This window comes from Hemicordylus capensis, chromosome 1 (assembly GCF_027244095.1).
Source record: "Hemicordylus capensis ecotype Gifberg chromosome 1, rHemCap1.1.pri, whole genome shotgun sequence".
NCBI lineage: Eukaryota > Metazoa > Chordata > Lepidosauria > Squamata > Cordylidae > Hemicordylus > Hemicordylus capensis.
In genome coordinates, this window is record NC_069657.1 from 251,433,295 (window position 1) to 251,454,702 (window position 21,408).

Consider the following 21,408-nt stretch of genomic DNA (forward strand, 5'->3'; position numbering starts at 1 on the left):
TTTTGCTCCAGGGTCATCTGCGCCTGCGCAATGAGGACGAAGAGCAACGGGACCGAAACGACAATGAGTACAGGTCGGAGACGCCGTTGCCCGTCCTGGCACCTACCGGTTTGAAGCTGGTTTCCCACGCTAATGGAAACTATATACGGTACTGGCCGAAGAGAGGCTTCGGGTACTATGTCATCTTCCAACCTTATCATGGTACAAGAGAGTCATGGCCTATGGCGGCTTTCCACTTTTACTAGAAGTTCTAGCGATGTGTCATGTAATCTTTTCTATCTCTCTGGAGGCCCGAAAGCCTCCAGTTGTAGACATAAGAAACGATAGACTGACCGTGGCAATTTTTGCCTCAGACTTATCTACACATGCGCAGCAAGGCCCAGGAATCTGCTCTCCAAGACTCCCCAACTGCGCATGTACTTTAATTACAGTCACCCCCTCCCTTGGGAGAAGCGCGTGAGTCGTACGTCAAACTTTAGAGCAGAGCTAAAGCTTACATCGATGCTGTCGCGGCTGTTGGTGATGCCCACTGGGAGTCGTAGTTCTGTTCCTGCGGCTGCGCCTCGCTTTGCTCGCTGCTGCTGAAGCGGAGGACTACAATTCCCAGGCAGCAAAATGAGAGGTGGTGAGAGAGGCGGGGAGTTCTTTCCCCACCCCTTTTGCTTACCTTTCGAGCTTGGCTCTTTCTCTCTGCTGCAACTGTGACTGCGGTTAGAGGTGACCTCGAGGAGCAGAAACGGTCTCTTCTTCTAAAATCGCCATGGTTAGTGAAGCCGAGCTCGGAGTGGATTTGTACGATGAGATATGGTGCAGCTTCTTTTTCCGGTGATGGTTTTGGGGGTTGAAAACTCTTCTGCGGTACAGAGGATCTAAGAAGATCCCAGACCAAAAGTTCGGCGCCCGGGGAGGAATGGGGGCGGGAAATATCTGGAAGCCTGTACATTTTTTAAAAAAAAAACCAACAACCGCATTTGCGTTTCTTAAAGCTGGTGGGGAGTTATGAGTTCCTCCTTGTCCTGTCCCCAGAACAGGTTGGAGCTTGGGGGGAAATCGATCGAGCGTGTAAGAAGAAATGGAGACCTGGTTTAATCAGTGCTGTTCCTATAGGTACTTCCTCTCTTCTTTGGGGCGAGGAGCTGTATATGGTTATACAGGGGAGCCTAGGAATCTTATCCATCTGTGTGTGGCTGACAAGGGGACTTAGATGTTCTCTTCATAGCTGTGAATCTCATAGGGGTGAACCATGGTAGCCCGTGCCTGAGAGAGGTGGTTATTCTGCTTTTGTATAGTGCTTCTGAGTATCCAAAGTGCTTTTTATGAATTTACAACTGGAAGGTATCTTTCTCCTCATAGTGTAGCTGACACTGAGAGGAAATAAGACCACCTCGTGAGTTTATGGCAGAGGTGAGATTTAAACCTAGGAACATCCTTTTGTGAGTTAGCCTCTTAGCCACTATGCTGCACCAGTTAGGAGTTCCTGTCACAGAAAATTGCTCCCAGTAAAGATGGGTCTAAATCTTCCTCTGAAGGTGGATCTTTTGTCACTCAAAAGATACTATTGATGCCTATTTTAAAAATTAATTTATATTTGTATACCACCTGATACCTAATAGCGCAGTGGGAAATGACTTGATTAGCAAGCCAGAGGTTGCCAGTTTGAATCCTCACTGGAATGTTTCCCAGACTATGGGAAATGTTTCCCAGACTATGGGAAACACCTATATCGGGCAGCAGTGATACAGGAAGGTGCTGAAAGGCATCATCTCATACTGCACAGGAGATGGCAATGGTAAATCCCTCCTGTATTCTACCAAAGACAACCACAGGACTCGACACTGACTCGACGGCACACTTTACTTACCTTATGGGATGGGTATTAGAGTGAAACAGAGCTTGTTGGCTTTCCCTGTTGCAAATGCCAGAATTCCCCTTTGCTAAATCATGGTTTTGCAGACTTGAACCTTTGAGTGTATGTAGGTGGGGTGGGGGGAAGGCACCACGCATCTCTCTCCTCTCTGCTTATTTAGAGGACAGAATGATCGTCTTAAAATTAGACCAGTGCTTCCTCTTCTGCTCATGTCAGTTGAAGTGGAAAGATAGGAAGCCTGCACAAGAGGTTACTTATGATCATTAATAACTAGATTTGGCACTTGAAGGGACAGCTGCAGAAGGAGATGCCAGACCCTAACAATGACAATACTCCATTTATCCTCTTGCTCTTTTCAAGTGCTGCAGCATATGACCAGTGCTACTGCTAGAGTATCTCATGTGACTTTCAGGTGCTCTTCAAGTGAACTTGTAGTTGATTCTCAGATTCTTGTTAGGACCAAAAGTTAGATTCTTGACACTTTCCAGTGAAAGATTTGGCTATTGCATATTGATCAGGTGTTGACAGTTACAATGGTGTAGAACATTTGCAAATTCCTCTCTGATTAGCAGTATGCAACCATAGAGAAGGAGGCCCACTGAAACATACCTTTGTTTCGTGGCCTGCAGCTGATAGCTCTCTATTAAGTAATGAGTAAGGCTGTTATCTGTCATGACTTGAGTTGGACATTTGGCCTTCTTTCTAAAAGTAGGTGGTGTATAGATTAAAATGTTACAAAAGATTGCATTCTTTATACTACTACCGGGGAATATGCCTTGTGCTCTAACATCATCAAGATTAAATGAAGATTATGGGGAAACAGCTGCTGTGAAACATTGCTGGTTTCACTATTTCTATTTTTATTTATCATATTTATAAACAGCCTGATATGTGCATCTCTACACCATGTACACAATTTAAACACTATAAATATAAAACAGGAAAAATTTTTTTACAAAATAAAAAGTTAAGACAATCTCATGGGATAAAAACAAACAGTTTAAAGTTAATTTCAGTTAAGAGCCTGAGAAAACAGGTGTCTCTTGAGGGTCTTCCTAAAAGCAAACAGAGAAAGAGATGCTATTATTTTGACAGGAAGCATATTCCAAAGCCCCAGGGCAGCCAGAGAGAAGGCCTGCTCCCTAGTCACCACCAAATGAGCCGGTGGCAACCTTAACCAGACCTCTCTAGATGATATGAATAGGCTACAGGTTTCATGACAGAGAAGGCATTCTCTTAACTGTGGACCCAAGCCATTGAGGGCTTAATAAGTATTTATTATATTTATTTATTTAACATATTTGTATACCGCCCAAAACTCACGTCTCTGGGCAGTTTGCAACAAAGCAAACAGACAAACAGAAAAAGTTAAAACATTACAACAATTTAAATTTTAAAACAATATTTTTAAAACAATATTTTAATATTTAATTAAAGCCTGGGTGAATAGATGTGTCTTCAAAGACTTTTTAAAAATTGTCAGAGATGGGGAGGCTCTTATTTCAACATGGAGCATGTTCCAAAGCTTTGGGGCAGCAGCAGAGAAAGCCTGTCCCTGAGTAGCCACCAGATGAACTGGTGGCAACTGCAGATGGACCTCTCCTGATGATCTCAATGGGCAGTGGGGTTCATGATGAAAAAGACATCATGAGTAATAATCAGTACTCTGTATTTTGCTTGGAAACATATCGGCAGCTAGTGCAATTCTTTAAAAATCAGTGTTATATGGTACCTTCAGGTTGTCCCAAAGACCAGTTGGACTGCCGCATTCTGTAGCAATTGTAGATTCTAGACTATGTACAAAGGCAGCCCCATATAAAGTGCATTACAGTAGTCAAGCCTGAAGATTACCAGCATATACACCACTGTTTTAAGGCACCTCCAGAAATGAGCATGGCTGACGAATCAGCCAAAGCTGATAAAAAGTACTCTTGGCCACTGCCTCAACCTGAGAAACCAGAGAGTTTTGTATCCAGGAGCACTTCCAAGCTATGTACCTGAGCTTTCAGGCGGAGCGTAACCCCATCCAGAACAGGCAGACCTAAACCATCTCTTAGGTCTCAGGTAACAAAATTTCAGTTTGTTATCCCTCATCCAGTCCATTACCGCCTCCAGGCAGGCATTTAGGGAAGTTATGCCATTTCCTGATGAAATAGATCCAGGTATCATCAGCATATTGATAACACCCTGCACCAAATCTCCTGATGATATCTCCTAGCAGTTTCATGTTAAAGAGCATTGGAGACAGTATGGAGCCTTGTGGAACACCATACTTTAATTCTTGCTTTGCAGAGCAGCAGTCTCCAAGAAACACCATCTGGAATCTACCAGAGAGGTAGGAATGGACCGCTGTTAAACAGTGCCACCCAATCCCACCTTCCTCAAGTGACCCAAAAGGATACCTTGGTTGATTGTATTGAAAGCCTCTGCAAGATCCAAAAGGATCAGCAGAGTCACACTCCCTATGCCAATACCTAATTGGAGATCATCGATCAGGCCGACCAAGGCAGTCCCACTTGAAAGTTTGAAATGGGTCTAGATAATCTGTATCATGCAAAACTGCCAGGAGCTGAGAGGCTGTCACCCGCTCAGTCATCTTGCCCAACCATCGAAGACTGGAAACTGGTCTGTAATTAGCTGAGGGATCTAATGCAGGTTTCTTCAAATAAGATCTAATAATAGCCTCCTTAAGATAAAGAGGCATCCTGCCCTCCCTCAGAGAAACATTTATAATATTTACCAGACCCTCTCTGCTAATATGATTACCAGATGCAATAAGTCAAGTTGGCAAGTGTCAAGAGAACAGATTGTAGGACGCACAGTCCAAAGCAGTTTGTCCACATCCTCAGGAGTCACAAACAGAAAGTGATCCAATATAATCCTATGAAGAGTTGCTGGACACCTTCACAGTAGACTCTGTAATTGTAGAATCCAGTTCGGCCTGAATACGAGAGATTTTATTCTCAAAAAAGCCATTAAAGATGTCATAGCAGGTGACTGATGGTTCCAAATTGCGGGGAGGGGGCATATACTAGACCCCTGTTGACCCTAGACAACTCTGCTAGATGTAAATTTGTGGAAGCAATGCCGGCAGAAAAGAACTGCTTCTTTGCCACCTGCACTGCCAGAACATAGCTCTTCAAATGTGCTCTGTGTTGTGATCTGTTGGATTCATGTCAGGTCTTCCTCCACTTGTGCTCTAGTCGTCTGCCTTGCAGCTTCAGCTCTCATAGTTCTTCTGAATACCACAGGGCTGATTTTGAAGCAGGTCACTTTGGAGCAATTGTCTACTGCTCTGAGTTCATTCTTCCATGTTTGCACCAGAGCATCAACAGAATCATTAGCAGAGCCAACTCTAAACTCTTTCAAGGCTTCTTGGAATCCTGTTGGATCCATTAACCTTCTCAGGTGGGCCAGCCTAATAGATCCTTCACCCATGCAAAGCTAGGTTGTGGTTGCATGTCCCACCTTAACCAGATGGTGGTCCGTACATGACAATAGGGATATGACAGGAATCCCCACCCATGGAACACCACCCTGATCAGAGCAAAAGACCAAATCAAGCGTGTGACCAGCATTGTGCATCGGTCCAGAGACCAATTAGGATAGGCCCATAGTTGTCATGGTTGCTTTGAACTCCTGAGCCACTCCTGACAAACCAGTCCCAAAATGAACATTGTAGTCCCCCACCACCAACACAACCTGGGCAGCTCTAATACCAACTCCACATCCAGGTCTATCAGCTCAGTTAGGGGCTAAACCAGTTTTCCCTAATGCATACTAGGTTGGCTCCTTCAAGTCAATAATCAAGTCATGGATGACCTCAGACTTATTTTGGACCAACCTGACATTACAGAATAATAAGGTGAGGTTCTGTGGGTTATTGGCACTGCTCTCCAAGGTAAAAAAGAAAAAAAGTGGGGAAAGGTGGTAAGCCTGCTGGAAGGGGAAACAGCAATTGCATTTCTGAATTCTCTTCCCCTGTAATTGCCCTCTGACCTACCAGTGCCATATCTTCATTGTTTTCCCACCACACTGGAACAGCTGCCCCAGAGTCATCCCCCAACTTCCCCATCTCTGGACAACCAAAGACACATATCTGTACCAATTACTAGGCAACAATAATACTGTAGTCAGCAGGCGTCTTCCTTTTAGGAGTCCATCATGCCATTGCTTTTTCTCTCTGGTAGTAAAAGCAGACCAAGATTTCCCTTTGTATTACCGGAATTGCATTGTGAGTTAAAACAAGTGATTTCTTTGTTTCTGATCTTCTCTCTATTGTGCTTTTAGATGTTTCTGGAGTTCATAACATAACCATACAGCACGTTCTCCAAACACAATGCATACCCTTTGTGGCTAGCTGTTTATATCAAAGATTATACTGTCCGAGCACGATCCAGGGAGCTTCTGTAATAATTCAGCTCCTCAAAGATGACTCATAGGAGTCCCAACATTGTCAGAATTTGGAATTAGCTTTATGCGTTTCCAACTAGCTTTATGCTTTTCTCTCCTCTCTGCACCTGACTGTAGACAAAGGATCCTTTTGAGGAGGGGCTGTAGCACAATTGTGGACCACATACTCTGCATGAAGAAGGTCCCAGGTTTAATCCCTGTCCCCTCCAAATGGAGCTGGGAAAGACGTGTCTGAAAGCTCAAGGAGCTGCTGCCACCTGAGCTAGACAGATGATCTCTCTCAGTATGAGGCTGCCTCATATCATTCAGTAAATGTGGGATTGTGAGACTGTCTTCTTTCACTCAGTTTTGTATAGATACGCTTCATGTCCATATGTGGGGTGGGGGGAGAGCGGGGGAGAAACTTTTGCAACTTTGTCTAAAACACAACAGAGAGTGATGATCAGCGTGGTGATCAGGAGGTGGTAATACTTCACTTAGCACCATTTTATTAATTTATCTATTTTATCATATTTTTATACCACCTGATATATACATCTCTAGGCGGTGTACACAATTTAAAACAATATAGAAAATAACAGATTAAAATCCACGGAACATAATAAAAACAGAATAAAACAGTTATTAAAAGAAGTTATTAAAATTACCTGCTATTCCCTGTGTCGTTATCTTTACATTACAGTTTCTGCTGTTGGCACTTTCCCATGAGCATCCACTTCCTTTCCCAATCTCTTTCTTCTAATCCACATCTGATCCGCATAATCCACATTTCTCAGGAGCAGGTGGGGTGGGTGGGGGCAAAGCTTCCAAGATGTTTCAGGATGCTGAAGTCATCCATTCAGTGGCTGACATCCAGACTAAATTCCTCAGTTCTACTACTCAGGACTACTTCAGGCCCTGACAAATTTTATTTGGCTCGAAGAGCTAGACAGTGGTGAAAAATACTGGATTTGGTAATTTAAAAAATCTGTTAATAAAAACTCAGATATAATCATTTTTTCTTACTGTTAAGTAGAACAAAGTGCACCCTTTAGTGAATTCCTCAGGGCTAATTTCCTTTCCCACCCTAAGCAAGCTAATGCATGCTGTTTGACTACAGTCTCTGAAATAATTTCAGAAACTATCAGCCAACCTTTCTCAAGGTATTTTATATCATGAAAGGTGATGTTTGATATAAATCTTCCAGACTCTCTAAGATATGGGGACCTTTTTCCTTCTTGCCTATAACTAGTCCTGAAAAGAACACAGTTTACTTGCTCTTATTTTACACCTTATTTACCAATACTGAACAATAGCAGCAGTTTCAAATACAAAACAGGTAAGAATTTCAAGATTTCCCTTGGCACTGAATTACTGATACACATTGTCAGAATTAAACTTTAAAGTCCCTTGATGGATGACAGTGCTAAACCGCCCTGAGCCTTTCTGGACGGGTGGTATAAGAATTGAATGAATGAATGAATGAATAATAAACCCACTCAGTATTTATATGTACCAGAATGATAGAACTGCAGAATAATGAATCCACATCTGACTTTCCAAAGATCTTCTGGAAATGATAAAGAACAAACAGAAATCTTTCAGGCACCCCCTTTCCCCTCTGGCTTTTGTCTAGCATAGACTTGTTCTGCATGCTCTCCTTGGTGGAGTGTTAGGATGGACAACATCTTTAACTGGCATACCAAATGTTCCTATTTGTTTCAGATTATTTCTCTGTGAATGGAAACTGTGTTGTGAGTCAGTCAGTCCTTTGGAATTTCTGTGATTAGAGGTCACCTCTAATAGTGAGGCCATGAAAGCCTTTTCCAGTGAAGGAAGCTGTTTACAAATTAAAAATGTACAGTCACATTTAGGGGCAATCTCTTAAATTGAGTCCTTTGTAAGCTGAAAGAAGCAGCCAGTAATTGTTTCAAGAAAATGATTTGGAGGAAGCTGTGTGTGTGGCACACTTCTTTGGGTTTTATTTGCTGTTTGTCTGTTTCTTGTGCACAAGGAGACAGTAGAGCTCTCAAGTGCCACAATAAATTGTGACAGGGGATGATGAGAATTGAACTTCAGCAACAGCTGGCGAGCCAAGGTTGCCTACCCCTGCTCTAGTGTGTGATGCATAATGAAATATTGTAGCATCTTGCATAATCTGATAATTTATACACAAAAATGCAGATAACCAGTTTGCTTATTGAAACAATCCAGAAATACCAAGTTGGGGCTTCATCTCTCTAATATTGGAGTTCTGGTTAGAGTTGTCATCTATCCAATCCAATATATATTATTTTTCTGTTTTTAGTGTTCATGCCCTTTCATTTTAGTCTTATATTCTCCTACAGTTTACAGTCTTCTGCCCTTGGGGTTGCACTGTCTCACAAGTGGAGCCTCAAGTACAATGAAATCCTAAACCATTCTTTCGCATATGTGAGATGGCTATTGAATATAAAATTCATCCCAGAAGTACTTGCACACCTGACAAAAGTATTAGAAGCAGTGAAGTAAACATTTGTATTAGCTCAAGCCTAAACAAGGTTCCGAAGTGTTAATCTCTGCTTTTGTTCTGTTCTTGTCCTTCGTATCTCTCCCTAGAGGTCATAGTTTGCACTGAGACGATCAATCTGTGTCTGGGCTATGGCATTTCAGACTGCAGGTGACATGATTGAACGCTTCTCCCCACAAAAATCCCTGCATTGTACATAACTAATGTAAGAAAGAAGGCTAGGCTAGAACCCTGACCTATCCTTTTCCCTGGTGTTATATACACATGTGGTGGTGGTTTTTATAGGAAGAAGCCTTCAGTCATGCGATCTCCTGCCTGCAATCTGATGTGCCACAGCCAAGCACAGGTTGACATCTCAGTGAGAACTAAGCATGTGGTAGAATAGAGATGAGAAAGTGGTTTTGAGGCTTCATTATTCTACTTCTTATCTCTTCTAAAAGAATACATCGTTATTTTTCTCTCACTCCGTCTGTGGAGCCCTTAGGAGATATGGTAGGTGGAAGATGATTTTGTAATCTCTGGTCTCTGCAATGCTAGTTCCAGGGACCAGAGACTACAAACCAATCTTTTTGAGCATGGAAGGGGGGAAGTGGAGATCTCCCACATGTTGCATTCCCTGCTTTCAGATGCAGAAAGTCTAGACTCAGAGGTTCTGCTACTCTTATTTTGTCAAAGGCTGATGAGGGACTGTTTTTGCCAGGAGGTTTTCCACACATGGCTCTATGCCTCGGGGTATCTGAAGAGCAAATCTGCTTCATTCGAGGCATTTTAATTTGAGGAATTAGATGGACCATTCGCAAAGTCTTCAGCACCTCCATCAACACCTTGGAGAAAGCAGAAGCCCTGGAGTTTTTTTCAAAAGCTACTGGAAATAGAGGATCTTTTTTACCCCAGACATAACTTGGGCTAAGCCAGAATTCACAGCCTCCCTTTGGAGAAAAACAAAGCCCTGTCTGTCCTGGTCCCTGATAGCCTGCAGGGAGGTTGGGATAAATCCAGCGAATATGTGGACTGGCACACTCCAATCACAAGTGGATATGGGGGTTGAGGGGAGGAGCCCTGTCTGTAAAACCTCCAGGCACAGGGTGCAAACAGGGCAAGGAAGGAGAGATTCCAGGCTTGTGAATGCCGAGTAGTCTGTTAATGGAACTGCAGTAATTCATCTTCTCCATGGAATCTTTACATGGAGAAGTCTCAGCATTAAAGTGCAAACGTGCCCAAAACCTTCATTTCAAGGTTGCAGCTTTAAATTATATTATACAGTACTGCTTTTCAACAAAAAGGTTACCAAATTAGTTTACATAGCAAGAAATATGAGGAAATGGTTTCCTATCTCAAAAGAACTCACAATCTTAAAGCAAACACACACAAAGGAAACACCAGAAGCAGCCACTAGAAAGACAGGATACTGGGCTGAACTGGGACAGTTGCTCTCCTCTCCTCTCCTGATAAATATATATGAGCCACCATTTTAAAAGGTGCCTCTTTACCCAATTAGTAGAGGTGATTGTAAATTTTAGTATATCAGTATGTAATTGATTCATATCATGAACATGTTTGACAATTTATTAAATATTTATAATGCAGAGGAAAAATACTCATATTTACCCAAATACAAGATGACCCTTTTAAAAATAGAGGTTACATTTAGGTTATACTGATATTTACCCAAAAGGAATAGAATTCTGAATTTAAGAAGAATTTAAGACCTACCCACCCTCCTTCAATTTCTAACATCAAAGAACTTGGGAAAAGACCTAGTCTTAGCTTCAGGTAAATATAGTAGAGTATCAGTCTGCATGGTTATCAGTGGCATGTTTATCTTGGCTTATACAATGCCTAATACTACTTGTACTATATCTACATATGGTTTACTCATATTCCAGCATATGATAAATGTATACAAAATTTCACTGATATTCTTGAGTAACTTTTTCTCCTTCTCATAGTTTAATAATAAGCAAGTGTGCTCATTAATAATATATGCTACATCATTCTCCACCATTCCTCTCCGGCAGAGAGAGAGAGAGAGAGAGAGAGAGAGAGAGAGAGAGAGTGTGTGTGTGTGTGTGTATGTATAAAACCCACTGACTTTAAAGTGTTATATGTCTAAATCAGAATAATGTCTATAATTAATATACTGCTAGCAGTAACAGCACTCTTTCATGGTGCTGGTCTTTAAAGCTCTACGCAACTTGAGGCTGGGGGACCTGTCGGACCGCGTTCACCCATATGACTCTGCCAGGGCCCTCCGCTCATCATCTCAGGCCCTGCTCGTGGCCCTGCCACTAACATAGATCTGGTTGGCAGGTACTAGAGACAAGGCCTTTTCAGTTGTGGCCCCTCAGCTTTGGAACGCCCTCCCTGAAGAGCTTCACCATGGTCCCTCCCTCAGTTTTTTTTAAAACACTCCTTTTTAAGGAGGCTTTTTAATGCTCCTTTTTTTATTATATCTGCTAAGTTCTTTAGCTTTTTATAATTTTCAGATTTTAGCTTTTAAAATAACTTTTAATTTGAACCTAATGAGTGTGGTTTTAAAGGGTCTTTTAATTTGTTTGTTAATTTTATTACTTGTCTCTTGTATCTATTTTATTGTTGTGAGCTACCCTGTGCACTAGTGCACTGCAGGGGTGGGGTATACATATTTAAAATAAATAAATAAACCCTTCTGCTTCCCCGTCCCCCACATTCTATCATAGATGTGATACATAATCTTTTAATCACTTCCCCAACTATAGATTCCTCAGTAGGAATAACTCATATTAGTGGATTTGTACTTTTCCGGTTTAGTTCTGTGTGGTGGCAATCATGAATATTTTACTCAGCTACAGTAATTACATCTTCCATTAGCAAATTGGGGAGAAAGCCTTACGGAATATAGTAACTGCTACTGGCTTCCAAAGTCTACTAACCAGCATTATGTAACTTGCAAAGCCTGCTAAAAGTGTGAGAGAGCGCCTGATTACATAAAAATAGTGGACCAAGAATAATGTAACCGACATGCTTTGATTTTAAAAAAAAAAAAAACATTCATTTTATATTGAGGCCTTTCTAATTCTCTCTTTAGTCTAACTGTATTAGCTTGAGTGAGTTTAATCTCCCTTGCTTTGAAACAGCAGGGTCGATCTGAAGAAGGGTCTGTATCATTTTGCTAGTGATGAAATTATTCAAATGTCCCTTTTTGCCTAACCTTTCTTAAACTAGTACAACCAGCTTTAAGAAGCCAACCCTTAGGTGACCATGTAAAAAGTGATCCAAATTAGATTTGTTAAATATGTACTTAACCACCTTATTTATTATGCTAAATGCCAGTAGAGCATTTATATTTTCACCCACTCACACAAACACTTTTTTTTTTAATGATTCCCGGGCATTGTATCTGTTGTGTTTGAAATTATGTCTATTTCAGCATTTTCTCTATAGTAGAAGGTTACCTATAACCTTTCTTACCTTGTTTTGGTTATATAAGTATAGGGAGAATCAGTGTGATGGAGGGAATAGAGCGTTGGACTAGGACTGCGAAGATCCAAGTTCAAATCCCTGTTCAGCCATGAAGCTCACTGGATGACTCTGGGTCACTTACTTATCTCTCAGTCTAACCTACCTCACAGGGTAGTTGTGAAGATAATCATGTACACCACTCTGGGCTCCTTGGAGGAAGGGTGGAGTATAAATGAAAAAAATAAAATAAATGTGGCATTATGCAAAATGTTAAGTGATAGCATGGACCTTGTCTTTCAGTTTTGCAGCTAATTGACCTGTTTCCAAAATATTGTAGTTCCCAAGAAGTTTCTTCAAAGTAAGTTGTGTTTAGGCAGATATAGAATATTGTTCTCCAGAAGATCCCTGTATTCTAAGTGAGCATGCACAGCTTTTAAAATTGTAGATCGAATGGGAAAGTTAAAACAACAAGTCTTGGCTAATCTAGAACTAATTTTTCTGGCAGTCTGGCTAACTCCCTACTGGAAGTCAGCAGAATGTGTCCTGTTGACCACAGTAGGAGCTGGATCTTAGTAATGGCCTTCCTGCCAAGTAGACTCGCTAATCATTATAAATGTTCGTCCTGTGGGAACCGCACTGTAAATGCTCAATAGTTCTTTAACAAGAGGAAATGTGTTACTTGGTGCTACTTACTGAAGTCTGCAAATATTCTTTATCTTGCAGTCTGAACCCATCAGAGTCCTAGTGACTGGAGCTGCAGGACAAATTGCATACTCTCTGCTCTACAGCATTGCGAAGGGTGATGTCTTTGGCAAAGATCAGGTAATGAATAAAATACATTATAGCATACTTATAAGCCGTAGCAAGGAGCTTAAAGGTCAGCTCTTCCATTGTTATCAGTCCTTCAAAGCAAGGATTGACTGAGCCCTACTTGGTTTGCTTAGATTTCTGAGAACTTATTTGTAGGGGGTGAGGGTGAATTTGCATTTTGAAGAAATGAGACTTTCATTACTCCTGTAGTGTGCTTCATATATGCTGCTATCATAAGGTAGAATCTGACAGATTACAGATTAGTCTTGTACATATTTGTACTTCATGAATGTGATGCATAATGTTCTGACTACCGGGTAAAAAGGAATATAATTATCTGATTTTGCCAAATATTTGTTCAACTAAGTAATTTACACTGTTTGTCGTCTTGCAGACCCTCATCCTTGTATTGTTGGATATCACTCCCATGATGACTGTGTTGGATGGTGTACTTATGGAATTGCAAGACTGTGCTCTTCCACTGTTAAGAGGTAACACAAACAAACACAACACAAAAGCTAATGTGATCTGAGAAGTGTTCTGCAAAAGTTCAGGTTTGAGGTATATAGGCCACAGCACATGTTGCCAGTTTTGCAGCAATGTTCAGTGCTGTGGACATACAGTATATGCTGGGACAAATGCTGAGAATCATGCTGCCATTCAGTAAACTGCAGATATGTCAGTTTAAGCAACTAAGTGTCAGATTTAAAAGCCCAAACATTAAGATAAAATGTAGGAGTTTAGTTGACAGTAGAGGATGAAAACACAAAAAGCACGGCTGCATTGGGTGAGTGGGAGAAGAGGAGACAGTGTACAGGAGGGCCTTGATATACATGGATTCATTATCCAAAAATTCACGTATATGCAGTCAGGTAAAAGACACCCAATCTCAGCATACGAGACAAAAAGGGGGCTGGGGGACATGTTGATCTTATGTATCTACATGTCAGAGGTGGCTGGAAATGACTGCGAAAGTCATTTCCAGACATTTTGTGTTTTGGAGCCTCAATAGCTCAGGGTTTTTTGAAAAGAAGAAAAGGCGAATTTCAGCTGATTTGAGGGCATTCCAGGGCACAGCGCAATTCAGGGGGAGTCGCAAAGCATGGTAGGGAACTTTCCCTCCACATATCCCCCCTTCCACATTTAGCTGATTTTCGATAATGTTCAGTGATTTTCCTGACAACCTAATCCCCGTGATTCCATAGCCCCCAATGACTGAATGTTTGCGGTTTCCATATCCCTGGTTGCAGCCAGCAATGGAACTCCTGTGAATATTGAGGTCCTCCTGTAGATCAAAATAAAGCTTAGATAAGATCAGGTAACAGGAGCGAACTTGCTTCACTACAGTTTGTTAATTAATATCTCTCCTTTCCCTAAGTACAGCAATCTCTCTAGGGAGCAGGACATTGACATTTGAATAGAAACAATATCATTCTAAGTGTTAAGTCCATGCTTTTTATTTGTATGGGGATGTTGGTAACAGCTACGATAGAATATCATTGGTTCTGAAGCCATTTGTTCCTTTGTATGTTGCCATACATTCAACTTCAAATACCTTTGTTTGGTCTCTTGCTCTTCATCTCTGCTTAGAGGTCATTGCAACTGACAAAGAAGAAGTTGCATTTAAAAACCTTGATGTAGCCGTTCTGGTTGGCTCCATGCCAAGGAAAGAGGGCATGGAACGGAAAGATCTCCTCAAGGCCAATGTGAAGATTTTTAAGTCTCAAGGTGCAGCGTTGGACAAGTATGCAAAGAAATCTGTTAAGGTGAATACAGCTGGTATAGTGTAGTGGTAATGAGCTGTGATGTAGGAGATTGCTACAAGAGGCTCACTCTGTGGCCTTGGCTGCTCTCACACTCCTGCAATGCAGAAATAATAATAATCCCCTGTTGCAATAACTGTGATAATGCATGCAACATGCTTTGGAACATTGAAAATGCTACCCAAATGCAAAGCAGTAGTAATTACTACTGAAACAAAGCTGACATTTCTTTAAATTCCTTTCAAATTCTGCAACTTGAGTCTCCTCTTTTCTTTTTTCTTTTCTTTTAAAAGACATTTTAAATAAAATACATATTTCTTCTGTACAGTATTAGATACTGGTTTTATTAAAAATGTATAGAATTGCAAACTTGCTTAGGAAAAGTTTTTTTCAGTTCAAGCTGAAGATGCATGATACCGTATTTTATGGACTATAAGACTCACTTTTTTCCTCAAAAAATATCCGCCAAAATTCAGGTGCGTCTTATATGTTTTAACAGTTTAATATGTTAAAACTCTGAAAAACTGGATTAAAATTAAGGTGCGTCTTATAGTCTGTAGCGTCTTATAGTCCGTAAAATACGGTATGCCATAGTTTTTGAAATGCAACTTCAAATTCTGTAAGGATTTGGTCTTTCAAAGCCTTTTCTCAGAAAAAGAGGGTGAAGTTGAACAAGAACAATTCACTTCTATGCTTAAAACACTAGAGGTGCTTCTAATGTGTTTTAATTGCTGGGAGTGAGAATTAAAGACATATTTTATTGGATCTGTTGAAATAATAGATAATGAAAAAGGAAATATTAAAGAAGACCTTTCCTTCTAACAGTCACTGGTAGCTGATTAAATTGTAAGTTCACACTTACTTCAGCATTTTAAAAAGGTAGAGTTACTCCATTTTCAGGAATTTGCCTTTTTTAAATTTAAATTTGCATACTATTAAAGAAAGTTAAGTTGATTACAGTATGGTTATTGAATGACTGAACAGGCTACCTTCCTCTCCGCACACCCCAGGTTATTGTGGTCGGTAATCCAGCAAATACCAACTGCCTGACTGCTTCAAAGTCTGCTCCATCCATACCAAAAGAGAATTTCAGTTGTCTAACTCGACTGGACCACAACAGAGCTAAATCCCAGGTACAAATCCTCTTTTCGGTTCCAGAGATGCACTGTATGTTCTTTAATGTACACTGTTTTGTAGAAATAAGTTTATTCTATTTAAAAAGGAATCTTAATACTTGAAATTAATAAAATGATGTTGGAACTTTCCTTCTCCCCTCGATCAAACCAGATTGCTCTGAAAGTTGGTGTGACTGCTAACGATGTAAAGAATTGTATCATCTGGGGGAATCACTCCTCTACTCAATATCCAGATGTTAACCATGCCAAGGTGAAAGTGCAAGGAAAAGAAGTTGGAGTTTATGAAGCTGTGAAAAATGATAACTGGCTGAAGGGTGACTTCATTTCAGTAAGTTATGGGTTCCCCCCCTTGTTTTTGTAGACATATTGCAGCTACATAAGAGGAGTAGTGAATGTTACAGAGCAAGAGGGCTTAATGCTGCCCTGCTATGAAGAATAGCATACATGTGATGTATCACTACATCCTGGATGTACTGCATGTGTCTTAAGTGAAGGACTCTCGATAAAGAGGCAGAAAATCCACTTGTATTCCAGAAAAATAATGTGTGTGCTTCTTGAACTTCTCTACTAAAATGCTTGTAAGTGAAATATTCATATCTGAGCTTCACCAGTAGAAGCAAATTTATATTCCAGTCCATGGGTGGGTGTGTGGGTGGGTGGGTGGGTGTGTGTGTGTGTGTGTGTGTGTGTGTGTGTGTGTGTGTGAGAGAAAGATCTGTAGCTGGGAACGGTGATGGGGCCTCAGTCCCTCAGAATAACACTGCAAGTTCTTCAGTTACCATTCTGGCTGCCTCCTGCCAATACTGCTATATTCTAGAAAAAAATTGGATAGCAGATCTCTTATCACTGTACTGCAAACTCTTCCACGTTCTTGAGATAAATTGTCTTGTGACATTTGGGAAGCTGAGTTGCCAGGGATCAGCCAGTGAAAGGCACCTCTAGTTTTCTATCTGTGTGTTCTGGCATTATGACTTCCACTTGCTCTCATTCTGGGTAACCTTGGAAAGGAATCTAGTGCTATGCAGTGGTATAGGCTTAAAATAGAAATGGAGACCAAGGGGCAGTATTTATGTTGCAAAGCAGAAGCTCCAATAGCTTCTGCTTCTTCTTGCCTTCTCTCTTTTCTTTTATAATATGTAATGTAGGGTTTCTTTAATCTACAAATTTCATTATGGATGAGATCAATATGTTCTCTAGTTTCCCCCCCATCTGTGTGCAGAATGAGTTTTTATTCTGGGCAGCAGTATCAAGGCAGTGTGTGTGCATGTGCATTCAGAGTGGGGCTTTCGGCTTGAGTGGGATCTAAAACTGACTGAGCGGACTTCAAAACACATGTGAGTGTGCGCACACATGCATGCCTTAGAGGGAACACTGGATAAGATCAGTGAATCCCACTTTGAACATAGCAATAAATGCTGGCAAAGGAGGAGCTCACTTTTTTGTGCCTTTCCCCCTGCATCTTTGGAATATCTAAACTAAGATGCTTTCTCTGCAACTGAACAATATTGTACCCTAGTCCGTACTTAATGTCTGACTGTATTCAACCCAAGTTCAGTTTTGCTCTCCTTTAAAATACTCCAGTTTAAGGAATATTGATATTGTTGCTATGGGTGATTTCACATGTAATGCAACAAGTATGCATGACAGTTCATGCCAGTTCCGACCAGGTGTGCACTCGTGCCATTGTTTTTGTGACTCTGAAGATACCTAATGTCAGTTCAGTTTATTACGATCTTTGATCAAATACAGATCCAATAAATCTACCCTGAGGGTAGATATCAGTATAAACACATACATGCATATACATATAAAAAATCAGTTACATAGAAGATTGAGATAAAAATATATAGGATAAAACAAAAATTTTTAAAAAGGGACGATTAAAACTGACAGCTTCTTACACACCGTGAGTGAATTTTGATCACAGCTGTACAGAGTTTGGCTACTGAATGCAGGACATAAGTATGTTTATCAGAAAGAAATAAGTTTATATAAAATTCATTCAAATTGTCAGGGTCTCTAAGCATGAGAGGAGCAATATATTTGGAATGCAGCTCACGGTAGAAAGAACAGTACAGAAGCACATGGCCAACCATCTCAATATTCCCACATCCACAAGGGCACAGTCTTCCACAAGGGCACAGCAATCTACCTCAGCCCATCTGAAACTATCATTTGGTGTTGGCTTGATGCAGTCAGGATGAGGCAGGTAACTGACATTCTCCACCCAACATTGGTGGCTTCAGACATCACAAAAATGGAGGTGGTATGAGGAGCACATGCCCAGTGGGAACCAGCAGCTTTCCTGTACTTACACACATATTACGTGTGTCACTGCCCGTTAACTAAACAGGGGAGGGAAGGAAGGAGGACAGTGATGCAGAAATGAGAGCAGAAGCTCAACCAAGTGTACAGAAGACCTTCCCCCCCCGCCTCAATTGAGCACTACACATCAGAACCACTCTATGTTCCTCCTTCAGTTCCTAATGCAGTTGCTGACACAAAACAAGTTCAATCAAACTTACCTTCTGTGTTTCTTTGAGGCTTCCTCTTGCTGTTTTTTTTCCATATCTAGGCAATATAAGTCCTGGCTGACATTGAAACTAACTTTCTGCAGGTGCACCAAGTTTTTCTGCTTCATTTATTTATTTATGACATTGTCTCATGGCGGTTTACAAATTAACATTAAAACCAAACATTACAAGAGTTAAAAACAACCAATTAAACAGGAGTAACAGCAGCCATAAAAACCAACTTAGAGCTGATCGAAGGCTTGATGGAATAAATGCGTCTTGAGTGCTCTTTTAAAACCTGCTAGATTCATGAGGGTGAAGAGATTTTTGTCAAAAGAAAATACCCTTCCCTTTGCAGTTGCCTGTGCTTTACAAAACCATCTTCCTGAGGGGTCTTCCAACTCTCAAGGACATTGTTTCAGGAGGTATAAGCTTATGTAATCGAAAAAGCTGATGGGTCTGCAGAATGTCAGACAATTTCCTTTAAAAATAATTATATACAGCAGTAGGTACAAATGGCAAATAATGCAATAGCTTCCATCTCCCAATACCACAGACTGTTCAGCAGCGGGGTGCAGCTGTTATCAAGGCCAGGAAGCTATCGAGTGCGATGTCAGCAGCCAAAGCTATCTGTGACCATGTGAGGGACCTCTGGTTCGGCACTCCAGAGGTATGTGTTGCCATGTCCCATGACAAAGTTGACCTTCATATGTGTATTCAAAGTTTAGCATACACTTAGTATATATTGGGCATGCAAGTGATCATCAACAGTCCTGTGCACATCTTCATGGGGACTTGTGAGTAGAGTGGGATATAAATATGATAACCTGAACAAAGATTAAAAGGAGGGGAAAGTAAATACCTGGTCTTCTAGAATGCAATGAAATGTAGTAAGGTACAGAACCTTCTTTCTGAAATTTGGTTTTGCACAAGATAGTACAACACGAACAACTGAACTGGAGATGGGTGGAAACACACAATACACTAATTAATTGTGTTTTGCTTTTGAAGGGTGAATTTGTTTCTATGGGTGTCATTTCTGATGGAAACTCATATGGTGTCCCAGAGGATCTTATTTATTCATTTCCTGTTGTAATAAAGGTATGTAAGAAATGCATGTGACTTCTGAAACATTCTTATTAAATAAGAATGCTATGTAAAGTTGACATCAGTGAATATGAATATTGCTGTCATGGTTTGCTAGGAAATGTCTAGTGTCTTCCAAGCTGGGAGAGGATTTATAGTTTCAGAATTTTACAGCAAAATGTCAGTGCCTGTATATGAGCAGGCTACTGTGGACAAGATGATTGTAAAGCACTCTGTACATCAGTGATTACTCAGAAATAATAAAAGCAGTTTAATTAGTATCTCTAAAACAAAAGTTTGGATTTCCTTTTGGTAATTTTATTGTAACCTGCTTTGAGACCTTTGGGTATAGGGCGGGCAAGAAATGTAAATAAATATATATAAAGTGCATAGTTGGGATGTGTACTCATAAGATGTATAGTATACTACAACTTTATTGGTTTTATTACTGTTTAACACTTACAATGTCTCCCAGAGAAGTCTGGGAATTCAAGTTTGAAGAGACTGAAGAATTCTCTTTTTAGAGATCCCTAGAAATGTGCTCTCTCACTTCCAAAATAAAATATCCAAAAGTCCTGGGAAGAGAGAATATTGATATGCCTTGTACTGCAACTTTATTTTGAATAAGGATGAGGAAACAGGATAAAAAAATTATTTATAAATTTAGGATAAGGAAACCAGCTACGGCTATCAAAACCCTGAGGGTCAGCAATGTGTTTCCATTCCAACACAGCACTTAATAGCATGTGAACAGTGCTTTGAACTATTAGACCTCTTCTGCAGCAGTGAGAGTGCAGGAGGACTGTGGGAGTTTTACGAGGGCTCTCAGTGCATCCTCACAGAGTCTCTTAACACACATCCTTCATTAGTCAGGACGTCAGCCAATATGCAAATGTGGATTGCAAACACATTGCACAGTTAATGTTTGTATGCTTTCAAGGTTTTGGTCTTACCAATGTATTTCCTCTCCGCAGAATAAAACATGGAAGTTTGTTGAAGGCCTTCCTATTAATGACTTCTCCCGTGAAAAGATGGATTTGACAGCTAAGGAATTAAGCGAAGAAAAGGAGATGGCTGTGGAGTTTCTCTCCAGTGCATGACTACATGCTCCTCAGAATGGGGGAGACTGCTTAAACACAGAAGAGTCTAAAAGCCGTCTCTAAATCCAACATAAAATATGACTGCTCTGTCAGCCAGTTGTTGTTCTTGTGGCAGTCCTTTCAATACTTGCTTTGTTGGTACATCTGTGCCTGTTGCTGAGAGCTCTTAGTAATGAGATGATTGCATAACCAGTTCCAAAAGTAGTTTGCAGACTTGACCAAACCTCCTTGATTTGTTACTGTTTGCTTCTTGTAATTGCATAGCACACATGACATCTTTGCCTTAGTGATAGAATGGTTAGCAGCTTTTCAGCTTCAGTTTACACCAAAACCTACTGCACAATTTTGACTATGATGAATGTACTGTGTACTGATCATCACTGACTCTTTAAAGCATTCATTATAAACTACTATTAAATGTTGTTGACGAAGCACTCCTATCTTTTTTTTCCCTGTGCTGTTCTGTTAACTTGCTTTCGTTTAAATATATAAAACCAATCTTTACCAGAACATTGTTTTGTGAAATGCTAAAATAAAGTAAATGCTGGACACACAGTGGTTTGAAAGTAGTAGTCTTGCAGGGAAAACAAAAGGCCTAAAAAAGCAGATTAAATATTTGCCCAAATGTAATGGTGACACTAAAAAAAAACAAACCCAAATAGTCTAAGTAGATGTTAATTTTTGACAAGATGTCCTGGAACAGATGCATTCTGGGTAGTCAACAGGTTAGATGGGCAGCTAGCCGCCTTTGACTTCATAATGGGAAGAGACTGCTATAATCTGGCAGAGAA

General features: G+C 40.6%; 2 protein-coding genes across 6 annotated transcripts in view; one reads left to right on the top strand and one right to left on the bottom strand.

The window, feature by feature from the left end:
• The window catches only part of WDPCP (WD repeat containing planar cell polarity effector), a 350,788-nt gene extending 348,908 nt beyond the window's left edge, over nt 1-1,880 (bottom strand). The window contains exon 1 of the mRNA XM_053284357.1: nt 1,862-1,880. The gene's annotated coding sequence lies outside the window, so the exon portion shown is untranslated. The remainder of the gene's footprint in view (nt 1-1,861) is intronic.
• Nucleotides 11-21,172, top strand: MDH1 (malate dehydrogenase 1). 5 transcript variants are annotated; one of them, XM_053284367.1, is made up of 9 exons: nt 11-148; nt 12,933-13,031; nt 13,414-13,510; nt 14,610-14,785; nt 15,793-15,915; nt 16,070-16,246; nt 18,988-19,101; nt 19,443-19,532; nt 20,492-21,172. In XM_053284367.1, exons 3-9 carry the CDS (start codon nt 13,447-13,449, stop codon nt 20,615-20,617), a joined length of 870 nt encoding a protein of 289 aa, XP_053140342.1. In that variant the 5' UTR covers nt 11-148; nt 12,933-13,031; nt 13,414-13,446; the 3' UTR covers nt 20,618-21,172. The 5 variants fall into 5 exon arrangements, with proteins under 5 accessions (XP_053140342.1, XP_053140343.1, XP_053140345.1 ...); XM_053284368.1 differs by having other exon boundaries at nt 35-172; XM_053284370.1 differs by having other exon boundaries at nt 54-73.
• The last annotated feature ends 236 nt before the right edge of the window (nt 21,173-21,408 follow it).